Source organism: Oncorhynchus masou, chromosome 28 (genome assembly GCF_036934945.1).
Source record: "Oncorhynchus masou masou isolate Uvic2021 chromosome 28, UVic_Omas_1.1, whole genome shotgun sequence".
NCBI lineage: Eukaryota > Metazoa > Chordata > Actinopteri > Salmoniformes > Salmonidae > Oncorhynchus > Oncorhynchus masou.
In genome coordinates, this window is record NC_088239.1 from 30272177 (window position 1) to 30286374 (window position 14198).

At 39.9% G+C, this 14198-nt stretch overlaps 1 protein-coding gene across 1 annotated transcript; it reads right to left on the minus strand.

Annotated features, from left to right (window-relative positions):
• Positions 1–3967: 3967 nt before the first annotated feature.
• On the minus strand, positions 3968–5991 carry mnx1 (motor neuron and pancreas homeobox 1). Its single transcript, XM_064943734.1, has 3 exons — positions 5517–5991; positions 4480–4640; positions 3968–4255 (listed from the first exon to the last, which is right to left on the minus strand). Exons 1-3 carry the CDS (start codon positions 5989–5991, stop codon positions 3968–3970), a joined length of 924 nt encoding a protein of 307 aa, XP_064799806.1.
• Between the last annotated feature and the right edge of the window lie 8207 nt (positions 5992–14198).

Sequence of the window (14198 nt, forward strand, 5' to 3'; positions counted from 1 at the left end):
TTTGAATAATCTCAAATATAAAATGCATTTAGATTTGTTTAACACATTTTTGGTTACATGATTCCATGTGTTATTTCCTAGTTTTCATGTCTTCACTATTATTCTACAATGTAGAAAATAGTAAAAAATAATGAAAAACCCTTGAATGAGTAGGTGTGTCCAAACGTTTGACTGGTACTGTATATTGACAGAAAACACACCTCTTGTGCACCAAAGACCCGGGGAAGAGTTGCAGGGTAGAGGATAAGAGAAGAATGTGCCTATGTGAAAGCTATGAAAAAAAATTAGTAGCTTGCCACATGTTTTGATTTTTTTGGGAAGTAGCTCTCATGCTAGAAAAGGTTGGAGACCCGTGGTCATACAATCTAGGAGCCTGTTTTGAGCAGACACCATAGTTATAAGAAATAATCCTCTCGGGGGCAGTGTGAAACAATGTCTGAGCATTCATATAGAATTTACGGGACCATCATCACTACTTGTATGTTTTTATAGGTACTGTATATTAATATTACATTGTACTAAAGCAGTCTATTGAAGCCTGTTTTAAGCTTGAATCTCTAGTTGATTAATCATCTTTCTGAATAACAAGGGGTTGTGCACTCCCTATATTCAATTATAAATTCTACACAGTTACATTTCCTTGGTGTACAACCTTAACCATGACTTGCGGCTGAGGAGGAGGTGGTTGAGGAGAAAATGAATGGCTTTATGTATGCCAGTGGCATCTGCTTGTCCATAGCCAACTTTATAGGTCACTTTCTAATCTGTTGTCAACGCCATTAGCGTTCCTCTGTGAAATGATTGACCTCTTCCAATGCGCAAGCGTCCATGTTTACGCCTTCTTCTAGATGTGCCAACTGAATCACTATTCAATCTTTTGGTGTTTTTCCCCCCTTGAATGTATCAACATTTCGTTAATGAGTATTTGTGATGTCTAATCTCATGTTCATTCATATTCTGTGTAGACTACCCATCAGAATGAAAGGACACTGGGTTTTTATTCCGTCTCTGACAACAGTGGCTGCATGCGTCGCATAGCAGAGTCATTGCGTTACATTTGATGCCTGCTACTATTAATTAGCTCCATTAATAACGTTTGCATTCATCTGTGTGTGGGCCTGAGTGGCCAGAGGGTGAGACAGGGCCACAGGGGTCACTCAGAGGAAACATCTCTCTCTCAGACCTTACAATGGCTTCTTTGGGAGGGTGGCAGTGCCTTCGTCCTCAAAGCCTTTGTGATGTCTAATATTTATGTATTTTGATGAATGCGAAAGTTGAATCATATGCATTTTCTGAACTGCTACATGAAGAGACTCCCATGATAATATTGCTGGTCTGAATGAGTCAGTCTCTGTGGTTTACAACGAGAAAACCCAGTGAGTCAACTAGAGGCAGATTGGGACTGCAAGATAAATAGACAGACGAGTCAGTGAAGATCACACAGGCTATTGTATGCAGGTGGGAGTCATCAGGTTGGTATTGACCCCTGGGTGACCCTGCTGTAATAGGTCTGCTAAGATGTTCTACTGAAACCTGTCCAGATAGCAAACACAACCAGCCAGTTAGGTGTCTGTAATCCCATCATCTGTAGTACGTACTACTTAATCAACACTATACAGTACTAACATAGTCACACAGGAATAAACTAAATATGGAGAAGCTAGGCCTATTATTAGCCTAAGAGCTCAATATTTTACAACGCTTACACTGTAGTACAGTGACTGTAATTGCCTATTTCTGTGTGTTGATTGCAACTATCAATGGTTGGCTGTGTGTGTTCCATTCAGACTAACTCTGGTAAATCACAAAAGGCAACTTATTCCCTATATAGTGTACTACTTTTGACGAGAGCCCTGTGGGCCCTGGTCAAGAGGAGTGCACTTTAAAAGGAATAGGGTGCCATTTGGGACACGTAACGACTCTTGTCTACTGTTCAAAGCTATGTTTCCTCAAGCTTTGCTCCCTGTCATGCCCTCCCAACAAGTTTTCCCATCCAATACCTGGCTGGGAGGTGTTGATGAGCTGATAAAGGAGCTCGCTCTCTATATACCCACACAGCTGGGCAAACTCAGCTGTGAGGAATTACTCCTCAATCAATAACCAATACTAACACAGCAGGAACTCCAAACTTTTGTAACAAATTTTGGAACACTTGTTTTCTCAGTAAAAAAAAATGCATAATGCATTTGGCCGAACTTGAATGAGAAGCATGGTACACTGTTAAACACTTCACACTTTATAAATGTATAGCTGCAACGTAACACGTCTGTGTTTCCTGAACAAAAAGACACTGCATGTGAATGTGAACAGGCAACCAAAACATGTGGATCATAGGAGAGCTATTGGATATAGAGAGATATTAGAAAAGGCATTATGGCTAATAGAAGTGGAATATATCTGACATAGAACTTCTTAGGTGCTATGTAGGCCTAATTAGTATATATATATATAGCATGACTACTAACCTGGACTGAATTACATCGCCACAAATGCCATTGCAATTACTAAGTGCTCTACTTTCTTCCCATAGTGACCTCAGTAGCCTTTAATGTTGTTGCCTTTTATACATTTGACGCATAAAGGCATACATGTTGTTGAGTTGCATATAACATAGTCTAATCCAGAAAGACCTGCATTATAGTATGTGGTTCATGTAATCTACACATGTTAAGTAGGCTATTATACACTTTTGAAGATTCTGTCTTCCTCCTTGGTCTGACAGGTCGGGTCATGGGAATCGCAATAGCACTATTGGATCTGTGCAAACGTGCTGGGAGAGCAAACAAACCAACAAGGGGATCGTATTCATAAACCTTTGAAACCGCGCGTTAATCAGTATAGGCAGATACACAACACAAGCATTATTTTCAAAGGCTTGAACTCATCCGATTGCCATTCGATCTGCTAAATATAGACATGACATCGTGACTAATTAAAATAACCTGCTTGTTCGCACAATGTACGTTATGCACCACAATATGCATTTAGTCATCAACATTATTGCATCCTGTGCAAAATGACAGACTTCCCGGACTATGTGTTGATCAAACAAAATCAACAGTCTTTATCAATCAAAGTTATACTGAGACCTGAAGGGAAATGATGGGGCGGCAGGGTAGCCTAGTGGTTAAACCGTTGGAATAGGAACCGAAATGTTGCGAAATCGAATCCCCGAGCTGACGAGGTAAAAATGTGTTGTACTACCCCTGAACAAGGCAGTTAACCCACTGTTCCTAGGCCGTCATTGAAAATAAGAATGTGTTCTTAACTGACTTGCCTAGTTAAGTAAAAAATAATGACCTCTAAACTAAGACCAAAATGGGATCATAGTTGGAAAAGTGTGTTTTATAGATTCACATTCGTCAGCATTGAAAAACACATTTATTTAATGTCGTCTGTACCATGGGAGACGGTAAACAATAATTTAGCATGCAGACATGTAGACATTTTATAAACACAGTGTACAAAAATAAACGCATAACATTTTTCTGCACGTAAATGGTAGGCCTATATGACGCAATGACATAAGTGTAAAACCACACAATGTTCAAAAACATGAAACAAAAGAAAATGCAAAATGTGGCATGTCTGAATTTACAGTTGGTCGCCATATCAAAATATTATGATAATAACCCCTATAGTGGAGAACCCATATGATTGTAGTGGACATTAGGGTCCTAAAACAACTGAGTGAAAACATGACATTGTCACATAAAACCATGCAATGTTACAAATAATGTACCTCAATACTACCTTCTAAAACGTCAATCTGACCTTGCTTGCTAGAGCCATTCTGCACTCACTGAATCTCAGTCAGGCATGGATCCTTTAGTGTTTTCCAAATTATTCTCATTTAATTTCTGAATTTCCGGGTAGGTTTTAATGTTTTTATTACTGTAGGCCTACATGCATCTGTAGTTTAAGGAGTGTATAGTTTTTCAAAAATGCACGTTTCCTTGTCCCTGTCTCAAGGTTGTGGACTTATATCACTGGTGTGGTTTCTCTCGTCGTCTGTAGAGCAATCCGAGGAGTTGTACAGGAAGTTGCCACCGTCATCATCGTCACTGTCCCTGAAGTCTCTTATTCTGTTACTTTTTGCAGAACCAGTCTTTTGATAATCCGTTTGTTCCTGTCCGTCAGATTTCTCCTGGCCGTTTTTGTTGTTTTTCTTATTCTCTGCCTCCTGCGCGGCTTGCTCTTTGGCCTTCTTGCTCCGTTTCCACTTCATCCGCCTGTTCTGGAACCAAATTTTCACCTGAAAATGAAAATAACAAATATTACGTTATTCAATTATTAATTGGTCGTTTTTGAATACGCGTAAGCGCCGTGCATAATGGGCACCTCCAGCACCACCTGACTTGACTATATAACACACAACTAAATAACAGTGTAAAACTGATTGAATAGCCTAATAGTGGTATGTTTTACAATGTCTCTCAAACAATCATGTATTTGTTAGAAATGTAGCTCTTTATATACCTGCGTTTCCGTCAGCATCAAGGATGTAGCCACTTCAAAGCGCTTTGGTCGCGACAGATACTTATTCAGTTTGAATTGATGCTCCAGCTCCAGGAGCTGCTGACTTGTGAATGCAGTCCTTGGTCTTCTGCATTTTCCAAGCAAGTTTGATTGGGCCTGAGCTAGAAAACAAAATATAAGTCAATTTCTAGTAATAAGGTCAAGAAAAAAGCATGACAACGGGCGTGCATGTTTTGACATTAGGAATATTCACGCATTTGGATGCATTATTCGATAGGCAGTATATAGCAGACCTAGGCTATATTAATAACCCTTATATGCCTGCAAAACGGAGGAATAATAGGCATATGGGTCCTAATTGAGATAGCAATTTCATTTAAACCTATGATATTGGCTTGCAAGATACAATTTTGAAAAACAAACGGTAATACTTTTAGGTTAAAATGGGGAATTTGTTGCTGAATATTAAATGGCGAAAAGCTTGAACTGAAACCGATTTAAATTGAACATATATAGAGACCACATAGCCTTTGAAAAATGTCTGCGTTTATGCACTGCCTCCTCAAGAAACAGTACGAGTTCCGGTTCAAAATTGCCAAAATATTGTTGGAGCCAACATCTAACATTGCCATAGAATAAGTACTCAATGAGACCTAAGCTATTTGCCACCTCATTTTGAACAAATCTGTTAAAACGAACAGGGACAAAAAGGCAGTATCTGGTGAGCAAACAGTGTGTCGGCTGTGGGTTTCACACTCTTCTGTCACTTTCCCACTGTCCATTATCTGTCCATTTTAGTTCCTCTCTGAAAACCTATCACCCTCTCTCCTCTCACTCAAACAGCCTTTTTGGCTGGGAACATTTCTTCAAGTCACAGGGCCATAATGTAAAGGCATCACTGGATCAATAATGTAAAATGCATGAATTTACTCGCCACGTGTAAAGCAAAAACAATTATTTATTAGAAGTCCAAAAATAATGTAAAAGCATAGACGACAAAACGATGAAAAATAAACAGGTATACTCACAATACTCACAGTTAAAATCGGGCATTTTGGGTAGCATCATTCCCGCTGTGGAGACTCGCAGCCAGTGGTCGAGCTGAAAGGTCCCGGCAGACAGTTTGAGGGAGTCACTGGGATGGTGGTGATGGGACCCATGAGGATATGAATAGGACAGGGCAGGGTGCTGCCCGAGGGAGTAGGTATACATGGGGTGGCCGTAGAGAGCCTGGGGAGGGATCCCTGCGCTACTCTGTGGATGTAATCCAACAATACTGTGGGGACTGTTCAAGAAGCCCGGTTTAGGAATCAAACCACAGGAGGAAATCCTCGGTGGAGACGGAGTCTCAGTCCTTAAAGAGTCGGCATTCAATTCTGAGGCGTGTACACTTCCGGACGATGAAATTGAAGAGGAGGATAAAGAAGTCACAAGCGCAAGCGGAGATGTCTGCACCTTCGGCGGGTCAACAGCGAGAAGCGCATCGATGCGGAAATTTGTAGATTTCTCCATTTGAACCAGTGTCCCCGTCGTTTGCAGACGTTGAACAGTTAGTTGCCTATCAAAACGATGTTGAAGTGTCGTTGTTGTTCCACCTCTCAAAGTTTTGATCTCGGTTAAAGTGTGAACGGTGAAACTCCACATGACACTTAATTCCTATTCGGTAGGGGATTGGTTCCACCCGTTTGGCATGGAGTTGTCCCATTGGTCAATTCAAGACATGTTCACGGTGCGTTTTTTCGGCACATTGCATACCTCTCCAATAAATGAACCGCCCCACTTTGGTTGTTGTTTTTAAATAAGTTTAAAAAAATCATATTTTCATTTTACAAGGAAAATGATCGAAATGATGCATAAAACGGATACATTTAATAAAAAATGTTTGAGAGCTTGTATTGACATGATTTCGAGTTACATTATGTAACTTTAATTTAATTCCACTGTGAAGACTTCAACGCCTGGTGATTGCAACCATGGGAAACTATTAAAATGTTTTGTTTTGTTTACATCTTTGTGAAGAGAATCGTTTGCCATTCACCGTAGTGACAGGGATAGTTATTGTAGACTACAATATATATTTATTTATTTCTGCAATGTAAGACAATGGGTGGGCATCGAGGGGCTAGGGGAATCCTAACTTCAGATCCGCGCGCATTTCCAATTTTCGATATTGTCGCATGCATTTCATTAGGCCTACTTTTTGCCCCACAACCATGTAGGCCTATTCAATATTTTGGATTTTCATGGTTTATCTAGCCTACGTTTTCGTCATTTTGGTAATGACATACATATTCCCCAAAATATTTTGGATGAGGCCTATACAGTAGCATAATAGTAGCATTTTGTTATGTCTGAAAACGTATGCCTTCATCGCGCCATGCAATACATTTTCCTCCCCCCGAAAGTTTAACGTCACAAATGAAAAACTGTGTCTATGCATGACCCGGAGATCTTACGAGCCCAACTGGGAAATCTAGCTAAGAGCCTGCCTTATGCCACTACCCAAACCCGAGAGATCGAAAAGGCCTACATTTTTTGCTCTGTCCCACAATATAAATGTGAAATGTAGGCCTAACTGTCTTGATATCATGGAGTGCATAGCCTCCCGGAACCCTGAAAAAATAAAGGTTATATGATGACTGGAGTTTTTTTTGTGTGTTCTGGGATGAACTCAATGCAACACATTTTCATTTTTTAACTCCTTTAATTATATTTGACTTTTCAAAGTGTATTAAATTATAAAATATTTCTAATTAGGGTAAGACCATATATATTTGAAGATTCTGAACTCACCTAGCTGCCCCCTGGATCTATTCCTTTATGTCTCGGCTTGCAGCTGCTAAATACACACCCCGCCTCATGCTGTAGACTTCGTTTTCCAAGAAAACATGCAAAACCACGACACATTTTTGAGATTTTAGGCTCCAATGTATGGCAATTATGGAAACGCAATTATGAAAGTGCACTAATTGTCATCAATTGAGACAAAAATGTGTGAAAAATCCGTAGTAGCCGGATACAATTGAGCGCACAAAATATGAAGCATAGATTAGTTAGTTATTTGAGCTATAGGCTCCGTGTAGGCCTATAGCTCTGGGGTGGTTGCCTTTTGGTCTAATAAGCCACTTAAAGTTAATGGAAGAAGAGGTCAAGATGAGAATTATTGACACCCTGTTGCCCTTAACTTGTCTCCCAATAAAGCTGATTAGTTTTTGTCAATTCATCAGCTAACCACTCTCTTGGGAACGGCGCAGACGTTTATTTGCTCTGGGGAAATCAACAAGTCACTGGGTAGTTCCAAGTAAAGGATCACCATTTAATTGGAAACCTTGATAATATCATGACCGATTACGGAATAATAGCTGAGTCTTAGATTGATGTGTGGCATCATGTAAAGTGAATCCATGTATGCACCACAAAATTAGAAGGCTTAAACCTGAACCTAAAAGTTAATCAAATAATGGCATTGGGGTTATCTTGATATGACTTTTATCTCGCTCAGGCCTCAGATAATTTTCTCCTTTCGACGTTTCGAACATGGATTAATTTGTATTTTTTTATGATGAGCTTTGAGATCCATTAAGAAAACGTTTTGACAGTCCAATTTCGGTAGTTTTGGAATTTATGAACAGCATCTGTGCCTTCTGAATCACTAAAACATCTCGCTTTCATTATTTTCTTAATATCTTAACAGTGCCACACCGTTAGATCTGTGCTTTGTCCCCACCCCCGTTTTAATTTCATTAAGGGGCCACATGAATATTTCTATTAAAGCACCAGTGAAATATGAAGCCATTTACTATTGGCCTGCACCAATCACGGAGATTTATTCCCCTTTTTCATCACATCAACAGGAGGTAAAATTAATATGGCACCCTGAGATGGAAGAGGACCCTAAAACCCCAGTCTTTCCTGAAAGGTGTTCATTTGCACCGTAATTACTTTCACAATTAACTAAAATACAAATCAAAGTGACAAATCGAGATAGTTTATATATTAATTACCCTCGGTAAATGTGTTCATTGTGCAAATGCAATTTAAAGGGGACCTGCACTGTCTCTTCTATTGCAATAAACACATTCAATTAAATTGGCACAAATGACCACTGGCTTGAAATGTATAGGATTGTTTTTAAGCACATTTGTGGCACATAATCATTTTCTCAATGTCATTTGTTGAGGAAGCAGAGCAGGCCTATTTCTTTCCATATAAGACCTTGGAGGATAGACTCCATTACTGAATATCATTAGTGGGAATATTACATTCTGCAAGACCTGTGCATATGCTTTTTGTAGACTGTTGGACCTGAGTAGAGATCTAATTTCTCTGCAACACACGCAATATGTCTAAACGTCCTTCTTGAAATTCAGTATTGCTGGCTAATTTGTTGGAGACGTGCCATCAATTTTGTTTGGCTGCAGAGAACTATTGATCATTTATCTCAATGTCCTTCAGCATGGTGACATGAACCACTCAATAGAATGTAACTTGTGCTATAGGCCTATTATAATGCAGATCTTGTTTTATTTTGGAGGAAAATAGCAGTCGTTTTTAAGGATCTCATAAAAAAGTGACCAATTGCAATGGCCTAATAATTTATTTTGAGTAAACATCCAATGAATGAAAATTATTCAAAACTTAAAAAGTTTTATTCAAAATTGTTGATAATTTTCTTTCTAAGATAAATATCCATTATTGTTAATAGTGCAACATTGTTAAAAAATAAATTATTATTAATATTATTATCCATATTGGTGTTATTGTTGTTTAGGCCAATCACATCGTCATAAACAACAAGTAGCCTAGGCCAATCATCAACACCACCATCCACCTATAGTCTGCTGGAATTATACCCTTAAAAAGTTATAGGTTTACCTTTCTGTAATCCAACGTGTTTACGGTGAAACTATTTTATTTCATGAACCCAACGGACATTTTCAATTACATGGAGTGACGGTCAAATCAGTCTGCTTTAGTGTTTTCAACCAAACGAGATGACGCGAGATAGGCCATTCATTCCGCCATGACACGAGACACGGTGATTGACGACCTGAAATGTTGTCGAGGGAATCTTCGAAAGTTTGTTTCCAACTGACAATGGAATTGATTCATTGTGCACCTGTCAAAGTGTAAAGCAACCATGTTTATTATTTAATAGAATTACTTTACAGATCTTCGAACCTGGCTATTTTAAGTTATTAGGCCGACGTTTTCTTTTTTTCTGAAGGAGGGCTATTTGTTTATTTGGTTTTGCAGAAGCAGCAGCTGGTCAACCTGCATGCTAATAAGAAATCTCGCTGTGATTTGTTATTTAATTAATATATTGCCTTCATGGATTTTTAAACACAAGCAAAGAAAATCACAACTAATGGATGTGACAAAACAGGGCGCTATTTAAATATAATAAAGAATAAAGTGCACTTGTGTTCAGCACAATGAATGTTCAATGCCTTCTGCTCAAAAGCAATACATTGATGATGACGCAGTTGAGTATGATTAACACTATCACTGTTTAGACTTTTACATCAAGTGTTTTTAAGAAAACAATATACTAACATTTGCACCCCCTAAAGCGTCTTTTTATCCATTAGCAAACTGCAATGCATTTCCTTGAGGAGCATCCATCACCCAAAAACCCGTTTCTCCTTATTTTCTGTCAAGCCTTTCCATTTCGTATTCAGGGGAAATGTAGTGTAGTGACATCCCACAGACAGTACATTATGATGATTTATTTTATAAAAAGACACTTCAAACCTGTGTGCTTAAATTGATTAGATGTAGCTACAACACCATGCAGTCCTTCCTTTTTTCAATGCTGAATTAATCTTTGACAGGCCAGAGGTTTATGGTATCTTGAAATGTGTACCTATAGTCCCGATCTTGATGTCTTGACTTTGTCCTGAGACAAAAACAAGTTAACATGTATAAGCACAAAATGTGAGGCCATAATGGGTGCCTTTATCCTTTGTCCATTACTGTGGCAACTCTAAACAGCTAACTTACCACTTGTGATTTGTCCACGTTAAGAGATTGTTCAGCTGTGCAGTGCGAATGTGTTGATAAGTTTTCACGGAAGTGTTTTTAAGACAGAAATGATTGTGGGGGTGAGCAGGCAAACTGAAAACTTGATGTCTGAAATTTCTGCAGATCACTGTAACAATAAAATAATGAAAATATCTTGACAATGATATACTGTATGACTTCTAATTGCACATAAAATGGCACAAATGATTGACCTTCTTTGACTTAACGGAGGGTGGAAAGTGGCTTAAGTATCTCAGGAGAGTTACTGGATTAGCTCTTTATATCTCTTTTCACACAGAAAAAGGATTACATCAATCAATCCTTCTGAACAGAAATGGGAGATCGAGGGAACAGTAGTATTGGTAATCAAAATTATTAAACAATTCTAATAACTGCAACAGTTGGACAATGGATCCGAACTTTTAGAATTGTAAAAATCCTTCTGATATTGACTGAATTATAGCACAGACAAATAATGAATGGAGGTTAGGGATTCAATTTAATGTAAAACGTCACCTTCTTTCTTAGAATACACTCATATATATTGTGTTTATATTTTGTGTTAAAAGAAAGACAATTATTTGCATAAATAAATCCGTGGTCGTGGTCAGTTTTTGGAAAAGCTGACCACGACTCCATTTTGTTGATCCCTGCCTACATACACAAACTAAAACAAGAAGCTCCCACGCTGAGGTCTGTCCATTCCACACTCCAAGACTGCTTCCATCACGTGGACTGGCATATGTTTCGTATTGTGTCAGACAACAACATTGACGAATACGCTGATTCGGTGTGCGAGTTCATTAGAACGTGCGTTGAAGATGTCGTTCCCATAGCAACAATTAAAACTTTTCCAAACCAGAAACCGTGGATTGATGGCAGCATTCGCGTGAAACTGAAAGCGCGAACCACTGCTTTTAATCAGGGCAAGGTGACTGGAAACATGACCGAATACAAACAGTGCAGCTATTCCCTCCGCAAGGCAATCAAACAAGCTAAGCGTCAGTATAGAGACAAAGTAGAATCTCAATTCAACGGCTCAGACACAAGAGGTATGTGGCAGGGTCTACAGTCAATCACGGATTACAAAAAGAAAACCAGCCCAGTCACGGACCAGGATGTCTTGCGCCCAGGCAGACTAAATAACTTTTTTGCCCGCTTTGAGGACAATACAGTGCCACTGACACGGCCTGCAACGAAAAACATGCAGACTCTCCTTCACTGCAGCCAAGGTGAGTAAAACATTTAAACGTGTTAACCCTCGCAAAGCTGCAGGCCCAGACGGCATCCCCAGCCGCGCCCTCAGAGCATGCGCAGACCAGCTGGCTGGTGTGTTTACGGACATATTCAATCAATCCCTGTCTCAGTCTGCTGTTCCCACATGCTTCAAGAGGGCCACCATTGTTCCTGTTCCCAAGAAAGCTAAGGTAACTGAGCTAAACGACTACCGCCCCGTAGCACTCACTTCCGTGATCATGAAGTGCTTTGAGAGACTAGTCAAGGACCATATCACCTCCACCGCCCAAATAGGTCCACAGACGATGCAATCTCAACCACACTGCACACTGCCCTAACCCATCTGGACAAGAGGAATACCTATGTGAGAATGCTGTTCATCGACTACAGCTCGGCATTTAACACCATAGTACCCTCCAAGCTCGTCATCATGCTCGAGACCCTGGGTCTCGACCCCGCCCTCTACAACTGGGTACTGGACTTCCTGACGGGCCGTCCCCAGGTGGTGAGGGTAGGCAACAACATCTCCAACACATCTCCAACACTGGGGCCACACAAGGGTGCGTTCTGAGCCCTCTCCTGTACTCCCTGTTCACCCACGACTGCGTGGCCATGCACGCCTCCAACTCAATCATCAAAACATGCTCTATTTAGGAAAATGACTGTAGTATATATGAGGCTAGCCCTTGATCATGACTCTCAGTTCCATTACACATAAGAGTCATTGGATGAAAGCACAACCTGTATGGGGGAGTTTTGTTTAGAGCCCCAACCCTCAATCTGAATATTAACATGCGTTGCTTGAGGTATGGTTTTGGAAGCATAAGGACCGTCGTATCTTTCATATCAGCAAGAAATTATTGTCAAAAAACAAAAGGTTCAATTGATACACACCTTGTTAGGCTTAGTGTTTCCATATATCCATGTTACAGCGATTGTTTACAGAAAACAGAAGGAAGACCAGCGCTAATTAGCTTTCTAGCATGCTCCAAACACATGTGGGTAAGAATACCTTGGGAAGTGTAACAGAAGTGTAGTCTAGTTGGATGGAGGCACCCATAGCTGTATGGATCTATGCAAAACTACTACAGTAAGTGAATATTTTTTATTGGAAGGATTCTTTCTCGCTGATGAAAGATAAGGGCCATAAGCTTCCAAAGACATATCACACAAGATCAATCAAATGGTATGTTTGCGGATATATTCAATCACTCCCTATCCCAGTCTGCTGTCCCTACATACTTCAAGATGGCCATCATTGTTCCTGTACCCAAGAAGGCAAAGATAACTGAACTAAATTACTACCGCCCCGTAGTACTCACTTCTATCATCATGAAGTGCTTTGAGAGACTAGTCAAGGATCATATCACCTCCACCTTACCGGCCACCCTAGACCCACTTCAGTTTGTATATACCGCCCCAACAGGTCCACAGACGATGCAATCACCATCACACTGCACACTGCCCTGTGCAATTGGGTCATGGACTTTCTGTTGGGCCTCCCCCAGGTGGTGAAGGTAGGAAACAACATCTCCACTTCGCTGATCCTCAACACTGGGGCCCCACAAGGGTGCGTGCTCAACCCCCTCCTGTATTCCCTGTTCACCCACGACTGTGTGGCCATTACCAACAACAACGAGACAGCCTACAGGGAGGAGGTTAGGGCAATCGGAGTGTGGTGTCAGGAAAACAACCTCTCACTCAATGTCAACAAAACAAAGGAGAAGATCATGGACTTCAGGAAACAGCAGAAGGAGCTGTTGAGTTAGTGACTGGCCACTTTAAAAAATGGATCACTAGTCACTTTAAACAATGTCACTTTAATAATGTTTACATATCTTACATTACTCATATCAAATGTATATACTGTTTTTATACCATCTGTTGCACCTTGCATATGCCGCTTGGCCATCGCTCATCCATATATTTCTATGTACATATTCTCATTCACCCCTTCAGATTTGTGTGTATTAGGTAGTTGTTGGGAAATTGTTAGATTACTTGTTCGATATTACTGCACTGTCAGAAATTACTTGTTCGATATTACTGTACTGTCAGAAACTCGAAGCATAAGCATTTTGCTACACTCGCATTAACATCTGCTAACCATGTGCATGTGACCAATAACATTTGATTTGATGACATGATTATTAACACGGTTAAACTTTAAAAACAGCATTGGGATTGTAGTTCACGTGAGGTAGTAGCGGGCAAAGCTAATGGCTGAAAATGGCAGAATGCCACCTAGAGTTTGAGAGCTAATATGACGCCTACCTACACCTGCGCTGTTGAGACTGCCTCATTAATTTTGTTGTCAAATTATGTTGCATAATTCAACAAGTGTGTCAATAGCAGGATAATCCAGGTGTCATTTTCGTTAGTTGCTTACATTTCAGTGCATCTAATTTGTAAACATTTCAACTGTATTAAATTAAACTTTTTCAATTCCACAAAAAAAT